A 17,176-nucleotide genomic window follows, 5' to 3' on the forward strand; every position below is an offset into this window, starting at 1 on the left:
GTATGTATGTATGTATGTATGTATGTATGTATGTATGTATGTATGTATGTATGTATGTATGTATGTATGTATGTATGTATGTATGGATGGATGGATGGATGGATGGATGGATGGATGGATGGATGGATGGATGGATGGATGGATGGGAAAAACAGGCTGATTTTCAAAACAAGGCTAGATCACAGCAAATCTGAAAAACCTTGATTACTAAATTGTTATTTTTCATCAATTTTCTATGTCCTCAGGACGCTTTCCTGTGCCCTCATCATGCTCTACATGTCAACAACACATGTGTGATGAGCCTAGATGTAAACCCACAACTGGCAAACTTTAGCTGAGATTTAATATGTTTTCTTCAACAGTGACTTTATTTTTGCCACTGTCCGTCCTATGACCTTAGACTGACGAAGAACCTATGCAATAGTTGCTGTATGCATGTGTCTCCTGTCCCACTTGGTGAAGTTTGCAACTCATCCAGGGTGGTCACAGGTGTCTTAAGTGGCTTCTCAGTCTTTTCTTTCTTGCGCATTGGCAGCTTGTGAGGACAACTTGCTCTTGTTAGATACTGTATAAATATGTCCTCCTATAAGCTTCCATTTCTAGATAATGAATTTAATAGAATTCCTGGGAATGTTTAGGGCCTTGTAAATTATTTTGTAGCCATTCCTAAACTACTGACTGACTGCAAGCACATTCACTTTCAGGCAAATTGCATATTCCTGCAAAACAATGCCAGAAGTTTTGAAAAACTTCCACTCTGAGACCAGGATTTTAAAAGTGTCTTTGTCTGAGAATTTGATTGATGTTGTTGTGTAGACAAATAGCCAAAATATAACTGAATTGTTCTGATTTCACTTGATAAAAAGCTTTGTGTAAATTAAGCCTCTCAAAAAGCTAAAAGCCTCCCCTTCTCTATATGGGTGTGTCAGCCACTTGTTTTTACAGTCTCATTCATTCAGTCACTACCCAGAGCTAACGGTCATAGATGACGGTTAGACAATTGATTGACTGGTTTGTTGACAGCTTTTACCTTTTGGCTCAGCTCTTTCTTTACCACAACAGACTGGTGCTGTGGTTGCATCAATGCAGACCCTTTTCCAATTCCACCTATCACATTCTAATCTACCCAAACTTGGCAACTAGACTGCAATATACTTGAACTCTTCCACTTGGGACAATAGCTCAACCTCGACGTGGTCATCCACCCTTTACCAGGACGATGACCTCAGATTTGTACCATAGGTGCTGATCTTCCTTCTGGTTGCTTCATATTCACCTTTGAATGACCAGTTTGTTGTGGTGGAAATGTTTGTGTCTCAAGGACCCCGGAAGCTATACAGTTGGGACAGTTTGCTCCTGTTATTTTCTCCTACAGCAAAATGGATCTGGGTGATGGGTTAAACAATCACAAATCAAAACTCCTCATTATAATGAGGGCCCAAGATACCTTGCCAGGACTAGCCATACCGTGGGTTTCTCTATGCAGCCAGACTTATCAGAGAGGGTTATAAGTGAGCACCTGGTGGCCTGGTGCACAGTGGATTGGGCAACATTAAGCAATAGGTGCATTAATTCCCAATTGTTGAAACTAGTTCAGGAACTTGGATGAAATACTACTGGATAAATAATTAAAACAACAAATATGTAGGCAATAACAGTTATTGATGAGTCTACGGTGAGAATAAACAAATGGTGAAGTTATGATTTAAAATAATGGCCCAGTAATCATTAACACACAAACTAGTCCCATCATGGTTTTATTTCATTTACTGAGATGCAATAGAAACTACCCGGTAATGGTCAGATAAGGATGGATTAATGGTTCAGTAATTAGTATGATGCCTCACATAACTTGAAGAAAAATAAATTAAGAATTTAATTATTATGTAATAGAAATTAATGTATTAATACAAATTATCTACTGTGTGTCATGTTTCACTTTCCCCAAGGGATACAAAAAGTTAACTTAATGATTACTATATGGTTCTATAATCATTAACTACTGAATATGATAATTCACATAACTTCAAGGAACACAAGTAGGATATGTAATCAGCAGGTGTTATTGAGGTACAGTATCATTAGTGTATAACGTGTACTTTGTATCAGTACTTGAGGCCTTTAAAAACTGTAAATGATTCTCTAAAGCATCAGTAGACAAGAAGTTAGTAATTTTATACTAATTTCCAATTTGTTCCTTCACGTAGAATCACAATTTATAAAGGTTAGCAGCAAACAGTAATTAATAAATGACAATATTTTTTTTGTTGCTCATTGTTATAAATTATAAAGTTAATTTTTTTGATTGTTTAAATTATTATTTTTTTATTATTATTATTGTTTAAATTAAATGTCTAATGACTGATAGTTAAAAAATGTTAAGGTTACTTAAATTCAACCTTGGGTGACCATTACCTAAAATTATTTCATCAACTACCTAACAACTTTATTCCAAAACAATGGTTAAATTAACCCCTGTTTTCTTATTTCCATGTAATTAAGCAATTTTTATGGTACATTTTTGTGTCAGAAAAAAAAACTGTATTTCCTAAATGATAGTCATTTTTGAAAGCCCTTCAAAAGTCACCAGTTTTGTCTGTCATACTCAGTGTTTTAACCGTAATGAACATGTTTTAGCAACAATGTCATTTAGGCTAATGCTCATAGTGTAAGTTTTAGTCACACCACTTTAATTTAGTTTCCAGGCTTTCTTTCTTTTATTTATTTATTTTTTAACTGAATGCATAATCTATCAGATATTGTAACAGTAACCAAGCCTTTCTGAACTGATTTCTCACCTGTAGAGCATCAGCCAACGTGTCACCAGGACTCGCCATGGCTGCCAGAATAGCTGTGGTAGTGGTCCCAATATTTGAGCCCAAAGACAGTGGGTACGCCCTCTCTATGCTGATGACACCAATACCTATACAACCAAAACAGATACTGGTTAAAATGTGAATGCTCATAACATCACTTCTTGTATCATTCTTGTACTTCATTTTTACATTTAAGTAACAGAATCATAAACGAGACAAACAAATAAGATAGATGAATGGTTGACCTCACCAACGAGTGGAGTAATGGCAGATGTGAACACTGAACTGCTCTGCACAATAAAAGTCATTCCAGCACCAACTAAGATGGCAATGTAACCTGTGACCCAGCCAAATGGAAATGGGAAATCTGCACACACGTGTGAACATGCACATTAACGTTCTGCTCATCAGTTCATTCATTCAACCTTTATTTATACAGGTTAATCCCAATGAGCCTCGGGGCCTCATTTACAAGAGAGACCCCATCGCAAGTAGCTGACTGAGTAACCAGTGTGGGGCACTGCTCACCGGTGTTGAGGATCTTTTTGATGACTGCAGCAACCTGTCCCTTCAGCATGGAGTTGAGCAACTTGACAATGAGAATTAAACAGGAACATAGAACCAGCAAAGACAGAGCCAGCAGGATCAGCCCCACTGCCAAATCAGACAGGTTCACATCCACAAAAAGGTGTTGACCTACACAAACAAAAGTGGAACATGGAATAAAAAGTCAGATCTTACACACTTATACACCATGTATTACATAGTGACACAAACAGGCAAATGAAGTGGTAGCACACACTGGAACAAAAACTTTCATATGTATATCAACAACAGTGTAAAATTTATCTTGGGCCTTTCACAGACATGTCCAAACAGAACTGCTACCTTCTAATAGCTACTATTAGCAACATTATTAGCAATACCAACATAACACACTATTAACTTTATTTATCTGCCTATAAATTATAAACAAAAGTTCATGCTCAATAATCAAGGTAAAAAAATATAACAAAGTTCAGTCAGGACATTTGGATGAAGGACGAAACATCTCAACAACAACAAAAAAAGAAACTGTCCAGATGACATGACTGAACTTTGTTGAATCCCACAAGTCATAATCTTAGTTTTAAAGTAATGGGGCTGCGACTTTTCTAATTCAACACGTGCGCAGTAACCAGGCTAACCTATTACCACTACAAGCTAAAAACTGTGTATTTGTCTACATTCTTTGTATTCAAACACTGTAACATGTATCCTAGAAGGTACAACACTTTGTGTCTGACTGAATTAATGGGATTCAAACTAAAATATATTGTTTTTCATTTACAGTAGCTATCCTACTTTATTGTGTGAGACAGCCATATTGTTTTGAGGTGGGTTTGTCAGAAATTTTCTCCTTTCTGAGGTAAAATTCTAATTTTGAGGTCATTACAGTGTATTTTTCTGACTTTGAACTTGAATTTTCTGACTTCCAATGTCAAAAGGAACAAAACACACATTCCTTTAGGAAAAGCAGTCGCTTACTGTACTGCAGTGCTAACGCAAGCTTGTTAACAAGAACAAGTGCAAACTATTTCTTCTGTATTTTGTTGTTCTCCTTTTTTGTGCTACAGCTAAAAACATATTTGTTAGCATCTATCCTTGTGAGAAAAATGCTACTGCTGCTTGTAGGTACTGTTGAAATGAGTTGTGTCCTTAATAGGACACTTTCTGTGATAATAAATGTTATTTAGATGTTTTATACAGTTTTTTCTCTCTAATACAGTGAAAAATGTTCCCACTTTATGCTGCTGTTCCTACATTTCTTGATGTCATAAGTCTCAGATACGTTCTTCAGCGTGATGGTGCTGTTGCCATCGAACCAGCAGAGGGAGGGAGACGTACAGTTCTCTGGACCTGGAACCGTGACGTTCATTAATGTCTAAAAACACAGTGACAGACACAGATTATTTTATTAACAATTTGTCACCGTACCAGGTACGAATAGTATATTTTACATTTTTGTACATGTCTTACTGTGTTGGTGTAGGTTTGGCACCATTTCTTGATGAGGCTCTTGTTTTGGGCTTCTGGGTTTCCAGTGGCTATTTCACTAATGACAGATTCATCTAGCTGAGTCAGGAAGACAAAGAGAAGAACTGAGTTCATCCACGAGAAAGATAACAACCTTTTATAATGGCTCCTTATCACTGTGATAAAGCTGAGGACATGAAAACAACAAAATCCCAGTAATTGAAAGTATTAAGTATCCAATGTTAGTTTGAATCACCCAGAAACCTTTCAGGGCACTGCAAACCATTTTCCTCATAAAAAACTGTTTTTGATATTGTGCTTCATTTTTATGCTCTAATGTTCTACTGTTCAAACCAATACATGAAGAACAGTCCGGACAAGTAAAAGATTACTATATTAATGATTATATTAATGTGATTTCTTACCTGTATAATGGACTCTGTGAGGACGTCAGTGATGACGTTTAACAGGTCTGGGGCCTCTCCACTCTGGATTTGAAATGAGTCCGTGATGAGTTTAGTGAGAACGTACAAATAACCACTGGCCACTTCCAGAGGCAGCAGCACCAGTACAGACAGCCAGTTAAAGAAGTCGTGGACAGTGGCCCCCGCAAAAGCTCTGGGTGAAAGGTGAAAAAAAGACATCTGATTATTCTAAAGTTTTTACTTTATAATTCTAGTTCTTGATGACCGTTTCCAAGACCTATATTTAATATATTTTATTTAAACAACGAGTCATATGTTCTGATGTGCTGTTTTTGCTTTTGCATGTTTTAAGGTAAATACAGAGGACTTTAAAGCCCAAAAATCAATGAACAGGTTCATTATAGATGAGAAGCTCACTGACGATGCCCATTATTATTATTTTATTTTTTTTAAACAGACTAACCATAAAGAGAATTGCTGCGCTGAGTTAATTCAGTGTGGTATTGGCCCTTGTAAAAAGGCTCCACTGGGTCGTACTTGGGTCCATTCAGTGCGGGTCCAGAGTCTTTCCGTTGGGTGGTCCCACCCACTTTCAGCTCTGTTCTCAGAAATACTCTGACTCCAAGCGAGCCGAGTTGAGCTGAAGATTCAACGTCAACAGACTGCAGGTTGGCCAGAAAGTCTCCTTCACAAGAATCAAACGTGCCATTTTTTAAACCTCGCAACAGCAGCATTTGTTTGTACTATCAACTCTTTTTTAATATTTATAATACATCCATAAAATCCGTGGTACTATGAAGAGGTGAAAAGGTTTTCTTGCTTTTTGACTGACGACAGAATTCAGACGAAGCAAGACCAAATATAGTTGATTTACAGACTGATCGGTGGAGGAAGGTCTCAGGATGGACAAAGTATTTTTAAACAGTGTCAGAGCATGGTGAGGGTTTCGTGACTTTATTTTTCTTTTATTTACTCATTGGTGGCAAGTTCCGTGAAATGCTCTTTTTAAAACACTATGAGTATGTGTGAGCATCTCACATATTTACTGCGTAGTTGTCCGCATCAACACAGCTGAGTCCAGGAAGTCCTGCTTTATTTCTGAAAGCTCACATCTGTGCAGGACGTGGTCGGCTCATCAGTGATTTATGAACAGAGGCAGCTTGGAGACAAACTAGTGTTTGCTGCCATTTTTGTTTACGTTCAAGTTCAAGTAGGGTTTTGTCATTCTCATCACATGTGGTACATGAGGTGGAATGAAATTATGTGCACAGGGTCCCAGTTACACCCAACAATAACAAAAATATAAAATGTTAAAAAAACAGTATAAAATGTTAAACAGTTTGTGCTATTGAATGTATATCTATAACTAATTGACTTTTGCTCACAGCTAATCAACATTAGCCAACATAAAAATAGATATAGAAGTTAATTTTATAGATGTTGAGCCAGAATTTGACGTTCTACTAGCTGATAGTCACTACAAACATAAACCATGAGTGTGAGATCTGGTGCTTTTGTGTGAGACCTTTTTTAAAGGTTTGAACCAAATCAAACCTGCACATCACCATCATTCATAACAGAAGATCATTTTACTTTAAAGCATTAGCATGAAAGGCAGTGGGCAACATGCACTCCTTGAAAGGATGCTGTCTTTAATTAGCTTTTAATTGCAGGATCAATAATCCAGGTAGATACATCTAACAAGGTTGAGTCAGGTCTTCTGGACGGGTTCTTCTTTGATGAAGCATTTCGTCTTTTATCCAAAGACTGAAGGGTTTTATTTTTTATATATAAAAGATGATATATTTCAACAATTATTTAGTGTGATTAGTGTATTATTATGTGTGTGTGTGTATATATATATATATATATATATATATATATATATATATATATATATCATAGCCACACTTCTGAATTGTTTTCAAGATTTGCTTTCTCTCATTTTTTATAATAAACTGAGAACAAGTCTTTCTGTGAAAGATAAAGCTTTTACCTGCGAAAGGTGCTGCGGTCACCAGCCTGCGTCATGGCGACCAGCGTGTTTGTCACAGAGGTGCCAATGTTGGTGCCCATGATGATGGGAACAGCCACCTGAACTGTTAAAACTGTCAGAGGACACAGAGCTCCTTCATCAGTCTACAGAAGCTTCATCATCATTTGTCTGTATTCTTTTGTGAGTTTTAGTGTTTCATGCTCACTTCCAGAGGAGACCATGCTGACAACTATAGATGAGGAGGTGGAGGAGCTTTGGACCAGCAAAGTAACCAGAACACCGATGACCAAACCAGCCAGCGGATTGGACAAAATGGAGCTGTCTTGGAAGATGTTACCTGCCGTTTTACCTGTACGGGGTAAAAAGTGTGGGTCATCCAACAATGAAACACCCAGACAACCTTACATTGTTTTAATGAACAAGCTGTTACATGCACGTTATTAGCTCAATATTATATTTGCAAATGCGTCCCAGGCATGAAACAAGTTTACCTCCAACGAGTTGAAAAGCTGAACTGAGGATGTCGAGGGAACAGATGAACATGTAGAGGAGGCCCAGCAGCAGTATAAACTTTATGACTGACACCAGCACTCTCAGCACCTTCCCCTTGGTATCCAGAGCTGAAACGACCAAAAGCAAGGGCCAATTTATGAGTGAAGTTGTGTGCAAGAGCAGCACGGTGGCACAGTTTGTGGAGCTGTCGCCTCTCAACTAGAAGGTCGCCGGTTAGCCTTCGAGCCATTCTGGCTGGAGTTTGTGTGTTCGCTCCATGAACGCAGATACTCCAGTTTTCTCCGACATAGTAAAAACATGTACATTAGGTTCATTACTAAATGGTCCGTGTGGGTGTGAACGGTGGTTTGTCTTATTTGTCTCTCTGTGTCTCTGCAATGGACTTGTCCAGGTTGTCTCCCGCTTCTTGCACAGGGACTGATGGAGATAGACAATCCCTGTGACCCAGAAAGGAGAAGCAGGTAAAGATAATGGACGGATGGATGGATGGATGGATGGATGGATGGATGGATGGATGGATGGATGGATGGATGGATGGATGGATGGATGGATGGATGGATGGATGGATGGATGGATGGAAACTGTGTGGAAGGGGCTAGATTAAAAATGGATTGCATGTTTTTTTGTAATATTTAAAAAAAAGTTTTTTGTGACATGTTTGCAAAAAAAAACATGCTTCAGAGGTAAAATGAGACTGTTTTTAGTTGTGTGAGATGCATAAAATGTTATTTTTGCATAGCTATTAGTAACATAATTCATAATTATTATTTTCTGCATTCAGACTTGACCTTTCCTGCTGCCGTTGTAAACAAGAGAGAAAGCACCTCGGCTTGTCGCACCCTCACACATCTGGACCGTCACATCTTGGCACAGACTCAGCAGTTTGTGTGACTACTACATGAATCCTATCATTTATTATGTTTAATTGTTTTCCAAATAATTAGAATAGTAACTGATGTATTATTCTTGGAAACAATCATGAAATCCTGGGAGAAATTTTCAAGATACAGCATATGTGCATTTTTATTAACAAAAATCAAACTAGAACATTTCTGGAGACATTTTGACGGATGCTGATGCAGACACTCCAAACTAAAACCAACCTTCTTCTATAAAATCCAATAATACTTTAAGACTTACTTCTATGATGATAATCTAAGACGACAAAATACCTTTTTTGATGGTTTGAACTGTATGAGAAGTGAAAAGAAGCAAGACCAAAATAAAAAAACAATAAAGCAGCTGCCGGTAGTTCATTAGTGATGACACAAGTCTGTCGCTCGCAGCAGCACTCGTAATAACTCTAGAAAATACTTCTCAGACAAACTGTTACTGTACTAAAACATCATACTGAGTTCAAACTTGACCAGAAACAACAGAAGCTTGTGGTCTTCACGCACATCAATGTTTGAAGACCACAAGCTTCTGTTTCGTCCATCCAAAGAAGACAACAATGTTTCATCTGTAAAAGGAATGTGTGGGAATCGGAGTTTGTAAAAAGATTTGGGAAGTTTAAACTGATGAAAAGTGATATCACTTTAAGTTTTGCGATTTCTGGTAAGTTCTTAAAATATAATGAACAGTTGAATATATTAAAAACACAGTTAAGTTGCTTAAAAGTCCAACTTTCTGTGACCAAACTTGTACCAAATACCAACAAGCACAACACGATTCCCAATCCCACCACACAGTTTGATGGTTGCATTGGTTTCCCACGCTGGCAGAGAGGTGAATCAAAAATTGTGATGGAAGCAAAAAAAAAAAAAATAGTTCAAAATCTGCTTTAAAGCTTCATTAATAGTATTTTTATTTGCATTAATTTTTAGAAGTTTTAAGAAGCATCTTGCATTTACAGGACATGGATTTCTGCTAAACCGAACGTGAACAGATTTCTTTCTGAGCGCGGGACTGTTTGAGTTCTCACCTGACCACGGGACACCTGTGTCCTGCAGCTCTGGCAGATCCCAGGGGTCTGGCTCCTCTGAATCCTCCTCAGCCAAGGCCATGGTGGAATGTGTAGGACTTGTCTTGACATCTAGAACCAACAAGATATTGAAAGCAGTTAACACTTACTGTGTTTGTAAAATGGTGAAAGGTCAAATAATTTGCTTTAAAATCTGTACAGGTAAAAAGAAGACCTTTGTATTTATCCCCACTTTCCTCATCCTGGTCTTCTTTACTTTTATCCTGAGCGACATTCGGCTAAAAAAAAAGAATAAAACACATATTCAAAGCTGTGTCTTTGTCCACAGGTTCATTAGTATTTTATAAAAAGCTTGTTTTCTTATCACCCAAAATATTCTCAGTTGCAGCAAACAAGTAGGGACAACAGATGAGCAACACAAACGATGCAGTGATAGACTTTAATTTGAAACAATATGAACACAGAGGAACACACATGCACACAGTGTTCATCACATGCCAGCTTATTGATCTTGTCACATGCTGTGGCTGCAGTAAAATTCCATTCACTGCCACAAAATCACAGTTAAATCGATGGTACAGACTCGCCACACCGGAAATAATCTTCATTCATTCGCTGCTTAGGTCTAATTCCTAAACCTTGAATAAAACACTCTTGTATCCAGTTCTTATCTTTGTGCTCACCTCAGGCTGGTGGAGTGAGTTCATCCTTCCTTGGCGCAGAGCTCACCTGAGCTTCAGGTACAGAATCGCTGCCTCCACTCATATAAGGTGGAAAGGTTGGGAGGCATCAGAGGAATGTGGGATGTGCAGCTTTCTCATCAACAGGCACTTCTCCGTCTTGTAGATAAGCTGAACACACCTTTCAAACTTTGATAAGCCTTGCTTGGCATGTGCTGTGTTGCAATTTAAACTCACATTGTTCCTGCCCTGTGATCCGTGTTGAGCTGGTGGGCTCTTCCTGCTGCTGCTGTTCAATTAAAAAGACTAAGGAGCAGGTTTTTCCTCCTAGAAAACCCACAACAAGTTCTGTAGTTAATCATGTCCACCGATGAGGAGGTCTGGTCTTTTTGGCTGAACACTCTCCTTTAGTGTGAAAGCGACTAACTCCAGCTGGTTGAGCGTTCGGTTGGACTGGCAGAGGCTGGCTCCCCCTGGAAAAGGTTTATCCAGACCTAATGGGGATGACTAGTGTGAGGGAGGGGTGCAGAATGGGACACTAGTCATGCAGGCTCAACCTGAGTTTTTGAATGTCGCTATTTTCTATTTCAGGACAAACATTTATTGATTTTCTTAATATAGTTACTCAACGATCAATACTTTGGAACATCAATGGCTCAAGTTCTAACCTATAAATCTAGCAACTTCCGTTTAAGGTCAGTCCAGGACAAACTAATGTACTAACTTTCAATTGTTGAGACCGACGGTCGTTGTTTTAGTGCCATACAAATACAAAACATTTTATTGTTTGGTACCAGTCTTAATCAAAGACTATAAAGATTGATGAAGCGGCTCTGTCTACTTCTGTTGTGCAGAAGTGAAGCCAAAAATCTCATTTACATGCATTTAATTGAGTTTTAAACATAGCTTTTCCCTATAACGTACCCTGTGTTGCTGTGTTGTACTTTGTATGAAAAGTTGTGTATAAATAAGGTTCTGATTGATTGGTTTTTCATATTTTAGGAGCCAGAGTACATGCACTACAGATGTGGAACAATAAATCCCACCTACTAACCCACACATAGTTATGGTGTTTTTAGAGCATTCAATAATTAATTACCACTAAAACAATCACGGGATGTCAGGATTAGAACTCACAGATCATCCACTCTTGTTCTGAGCAAAGGCGCACCACAGGGGTGTGTCCTCAGCCTCTTTAATTACTCTTCACTCATGATTATTCCTACATCCACCTCTGTAACATCATTGTGAAATTGCTGACAGTACTGCCATATTACAACAGATAACTAACAAAAAGAAAGCTTATAAGGTGGCATATTGGCTGACTGGTTAGAGCAGTCATCCTCCAATGCGAGACTTGGGGGTTCGAGACCACCTGCAGTCACATGCTGAAGTGCCCTTGGGCAAGACACTGAACCCCTCATTGCCTCTGATATGTGTCCCATCCGTGTATGAATGTGATAAAGCTCTGATTATTATTTGAATAGATCTAGTAGAGTGCTGTATGAATGGGTAAATGAGGACACAGGTTGTGTTGTAAAGCACTTTGAGTGTCTTGATCAGATAGAAAGGTGATGTATAACTACAGTTCCTTTACCATTTACAGGGAGAAGGTTCCACAGCCGACAAAATACTGTTCAGTAAAAAACCTGGAATTTAAAAAAACAAAAAAATGATGATTGACTTTAGGAGATCAGAGAACACTGAACACTCCCTCTCCATACTCGGCAAAAGATAAAGAGAGTTAAGACCTTCAAGTTCTTAGGTCTCTCTTGGAACACATTTCAACCGATCTCTCCTAGATCACCTCTCCCCATCAGGTAGGGAAGACCCAGCAGAGAGTTTATTTCCTTGATAAGCTAAAATAAGCTGATGTTTCTCGCCACTCAATGATACCCTTCTGAACTACAGCCGTGCACTGTGGTTTTCTAGCTGCTCTACAGAGGACAGAAAAGACCTGCAGCAGGTGGTGAGAGTGGCAGAAAACCAGTTGTATTCTGGAAGACCACACTCACCTTGGACGTCACCTGTTCTCACTACTGCTCTCTGGAAGGAGATACAAACACCTCAGAGCTGCAAACGGACTAAAAACGGTTTTTATCCTCAATCTGTTAAATGCACAACCTCTCCTCTTTGCAGTCGGAGTCAAGAGACAGAAACTGGACTGTTCTTTTGTTCCTTTAGAACCTCCTTTTGTTCTATTTTCTTTTAGCCTAAATTTTCAGCTGATTTCATTCCTTGTCTTTGGCCAACACTAAAGCTTCTCAAACGTGTTTTATTGTTCCTCAAACAATGGCAATAAAGTTTTATTCCGTTTTGAAGAAAAAAAAGAACAAGTTACTATATGAATCAACAAACATCAACTCATAGAAAACAGTATTTGAGGCGTAGTTTTATTTTTTAGACCCATTGCTTTACATACACCTAAACTTATACTGCAGCTCACTGACTGGGGCATTTGTTAAATGTTTGTTTAGTTTCATTCACATGCCCAGTTTATTATAAGTGCAGTGTGTGGCCCTTTACATACATCTTCTTACGTTTCTGTTTGTTCTTCATGATCAAACTATTATGGCATGTAGCAGATCCCTGCCTTACTGACAGTTCGATAGATGCTAATTCTGTTTTGCACATAGTTTATACAAAAACTGAACATTAAAGGTCATTTAAAGCAGAAATTGTTGCTGCCATGTCATGCTGGACTTCAGTAGCTCACGTTTTGTTTAACAATGCTAAATCATGTCTGAGTTCAGTCATCTAACCTATTGTTTTGGGCGGAAGGGGAGATGAGGAAGAAATGAGTGTACAAGAGGTTGAACTGTTTGTAGACAGAGTTAGAGAGGTGAGGCTGAGATATTTGGACATGAGGTACAGTGGATATATAGAGACACATGAACAGATGAGGAGACCCATTAAAGACGCAGATGAAAGAAAAACATGACGATGACTGGCAGAGAGGATGTGAATCTGTGTGACAGACAGGTCATCTACAAGTATGTCTCATTATATTAAGCTTGGAATTACTTCAGAGGTCTAAATAACGCCAGGTGATTTGTTTAATTGACCCACATTGAGACTGGTTTCATCTCAGATTGTCCCAGAAGCCACACTCCATCGCCCACACAGCATAGACCAAACAAAACTCATTTCAGTCTGATTCTTTCTGTTAGGCAACAAATTTACCAGGATAAATGGGGAAAGAGACTAAAACCCTCCTCTGTGTTTAGGTGCATCAGTAGACATTAGACATATCTACACTGTTTAATTTATTTATTTTATTACTTAAATGCAAGTGTGTGGAAAGGATGAGATGATTCCAGTGCTCGCTGTCAGATTACATGAGCAGCAGCATCACCTAGGCTTCATGCAATGCTACTGCGCCACATTGTTCAAGCCAAACTGTTTACACAAGTACAGTATCTTTATTTGATGTTTGTGGGTTTTTAGTCACTTCTCAAAGAAGACTATTACTTTCTGAGTACAGCTCCACATCAACACATTGAGCAGTCATTTAATTTTTATTTAAATTGTATGTTATGCACTCACAGCTTGCCATTAAAACGCTCAGTTCTTTGTGTATACAGTCCTGCTGTTGCTTTGGCATATTTTAACATAAGTCAGGTATTCTGGAAGGTTTGTTTTTGTTGAAACATTTAGTCATTCATCCAAAAGAATTCATCAAGTCTGATGAAGAACTGACTTCACTTCGTTGGATTTCTCTACCTGGATTACTGAGCATGATTCAGGACATTTCTGAAGATGCTAGAATGTTGTATACAATATATATATAAAAAAAGAAAGCTATGATTTGCAAATTTCATAAACTAAAATTTCATTTACAATTGTTGTCATTTTTATTTTGGATGCTCTCTTGTATAGAAGTCACAGCAGGAAGCAGACGCATTGATTTACACCAGAGGCTCATTCTGCTGCGATCTGGGTTCTAACCTGTAGAGTCAGGATTAACCACTGAGCCACCACAACCCTCACCATCGAACATGTTGTTTCAGCTGCTCCTTTCTGCGGCGGTGGCCACAGTGAGGGAACTCACGTGAAAGATTTGGGAATAGTTTTATGTTGATTGTCCTCCCTGACACAATCTGAGCTTGAAATCACAACCTCAGGATTACAAGACTGAGGCGCTGACTACCGAGCTTTACAGCGACACATCTCAAGTTCAGACAGGGGCTGATTCAATTCAGTTTATTTATATAGCTCCGAGTCACAACAGAAGTCGTCTCAGGGCACAGAAACATTCACATGCATACAGAAGACATTTAGTAAAAGTTCTCTAACTAAGGAAGCAGAGTGTGTTGAATCTGCACTTCATCACAGTCTCCCATCCTGAGCAAGCACAGTGGCAACAGTGGAAAGGAAAAACTCCCTTTTAACAGGAAGAAACGTCCAGCAGAACCAGGCTCAGGACAAGTGGCCATCTGGCTGGATTTGAGAGGAACAGGAAGGAGAAACAGACAAACATAGAATGACAGGTCCAGGTGTGCTTTCTATAGGAGGAAAGATAAAAAAACCAACAACACATGTTAAGACAGAAACAAATACAAGCAGGTGGAGCAGAGTAAGTAAATACAGCAGCAGAGTGAGGAATGTGGTCAACAGTGGTGGAGAAAGTACTCAAACACTATACTTAAGTAAAAGTACAAATAAACAGACAAAAATGGACTATAGTAAAAGTAGAAGTGCCACATTAACATTTTTACTTAAGTAAAAGTAAATAAGTACTTGCTTTTAAAATACTTAAAGTATTAAAAGTAAAAGTACTTGCTGAATGTATTACCTAATGCAATGGTCTACATATCTATAAGTCTGCGTACCGTATGTATATTTTCTGTAATACGTTAATAGTGTTGAGCCAATTTAATGAACGATGCTGCAGATAATACATGTTTTTATTGTGTTTACTCTGTGACACAGTTCACACTTGGACTTGTGATTCTGTGTGTCAGAATTTCAGGGATGACATGCAGAGTTAAATGTCATTAATCAAAATAAGAAAGAGGAATGATTTTACCTTTGAAAGTTTTTATTTAACACAAAGTAAAACCAATGTGTCATTTTAACTGCAGTAAACACATTTAAGTAAAAGTTGTCTGCCTGAAAAAAGGAGCATTAGACACAACTAACAAACTAACAAAGGAACAGGCTCTGATCATTTCAACTCCAGTTTGTCATCAACTCTAGTTAAAATACTGTCTAGTCAACCTTGTAATGGGTCAATAGTGAACAATATTTTAACTTCCTGACACCATTTTTAAAACTTGGACCTGAGTGTCGAGACATTTGGAGACATCTCTTGTCTCCTAACATCCCATGAACTGACACATTTTAATAGTGCAGCAAGAATTTCTTGTTCAAGTTCAGACGAAGTTGGTTTTCAAAGATTTTTGAGTCCAGTCTGGCTCTTTTGGGAGAGAGAATCTGTCCTGTTGTACGGAGCAGTCTTTCAATAAGGACATGGGTGGAGCGTATCTTCTGGATGACTCTCTTACGATGGAATACATTTTAGGTGTGTTAGTGGTGCTGTGGGTGCTCCCAGCTCAGTGACATATATACTAGAATACAGTATATGTCATTGGTCCAGCTCTTCTTGAAGTCGGGCCTAACGTTACCTGCCCACTTTGCAGTGATTCAATGGACCAACTCCCCTCTCACCATTGGTTACTTTCAAAGTAAATAATAAATCAAAAAGCCGCAACATGAATGTAACTTGTAACGCAACACATTATAGAAATGTAGTGTAGTAGAAAGTACAGATACTTGATGTAAAATGTAGTGGAGTAAAAGTATAAAGTACCCACATTTAACTCTACTTAAGTAAAGTACAGATACATGAAAAATGTACTTAAGTACAGTAACGAAGTATTTGTACTTAGTTACATCCCACCACTCGTGGTCAATTTGTCCTCCAGCAGTCTAAGCCTATAGCAGCACAACTAAGGGATAGCTCAGGAAACCCAAGCCGACCCTAACTATAGGATTTATCAAAAAGGAAAGTCTTGATCCCAGTCTTAAAACTGGACAATGTGTCAGCCTCAGGGACAGAAACTGGAAGTTGGTTCCACAAGAGAGGAGCCTGATAACTGAAAGATCTTCTGCTTTTGGAAACTTTAGGAACCACAAGTAAACCTGCAGTTTGAGAGAAAAGTGCTCTGTTAGGAAAATATGGAACAATAAGATCTGTAATATAAGATGGAGCTAGGTTGTTGAGAGCTTTGTAGGTTAGAAGTAAGATTTTGAATTCTATTCTGGATTTGACAGGGAGCCAATGGAGAGAAGCTAAAACTGGAGAGAGATGATCTCTCCTAGTAACTCTCATTACATCTGTGGCAGCAGCATTTTGGATCATCTGAGGACATCAAAAGGCTGTAAATGTAAATGGTCCATGCTGGAAACAGGAGGAGCTATTTGAAACTAAATGTGTTAATTTGTCACAGGTCATTAAGAGGTCTGTGTATAAAAGGAGCATTTTAAAAAGGTTCACTCTCTCAGAAGTGAAGATGGGCAGAGGTTCAACAGTCTGAAAAACTGCGTATAAATAGTCCAACTCTTTCACCAAAGTGTTTTGCAATAAACAAAAAAGGGAATACATTTATTTTGTCATTGTGTGCAATTCATAAAATCATCAGAAATCTCTGAGCTCAAAGGTCGAGGCTGAAAGTCAATTTTGGATGTCCGTGATCTTGGGACCCTCAGGGGCCACTGCATCGAAACAGGTCTGATTCTGTTCTGACATCACTGCATGGGCTCAGGAACACTTCCACGAATCTATATATGTGAAATATGACATG

General features: G+C 38.4%; 1 protein-coding gene across 1 annotated transcript in view; it reads right to left on the bottom strand.

The window, feature by feature from the left end:
* Positions 1-10,428, bottom strand: part of slc34a2a (solute carrier family 34 member 2a) — a 13,632-nt gene extending 3,204 nt beyond the window's left edge. The window contains exons 1-12 of the mRNA XM_037674975.1: positions 10,374-10,428; positions 9,905-9,968; positions 9,691-9,801; positions 7,745-7,873; positions 7,459-7,602; positions 7,254-7,365; positions 5,258-5,450; positions 4,836-4,931; positions 4,620-4,740; positions 3,345-3,512; positions 3,067-3,183; positions 2,799-2,923 (exon numbers count right to left, since the gene is read on the bottom strand). Of these exons, the coding sequence (XP_037530903.1) occupies positions 2,799-2,923; positions 3,067-3,183; positions 3,345-3,512; positions 4,620-4,740; positions 4,836-4,931; positions 5,258-5,450; positions 7,254-7,365; positions 7,459-7,602; positions 7,745-7,873; positions 9,691-9,801; positions 9,905-9,968; positions 10,374-10,397 (1,404 nt within the window). The 5' untranslated portion in view covers positions 10,398-10,428. The remainder of the gene's footprint in view (positions 1-2,798; positions 2,924-3,066; positions 3,184-3,344; positions 3,513-4,619; positions 4,741-4,835; positions 4,932-5,257; positions 5,451-7,253; positions 7,366-7,458; positions 7,603-7,744; positions 7,874-9,690; positions 9,802-9,904; positions 9,969-10,373) is intronic.
* Positions 10,429-17,176: the final 6,748 nt, after the last annotated feature.

The sequence above is a fragment of the Nematolebias whitei genome, chromosome 3 (assembly GCF_014905685.2).
Source record: "Nematolebias whitei isolate Nwh7 chromosome 3, NemWhi1, whole genome shotgun sequence".
Lineage (NCBI taxonomy): Eukaryota > Metazoa > Chordata > Actinopteri > Cyprinodontiformes > Rivulidae > Nematolebias > Nematolebias whitei.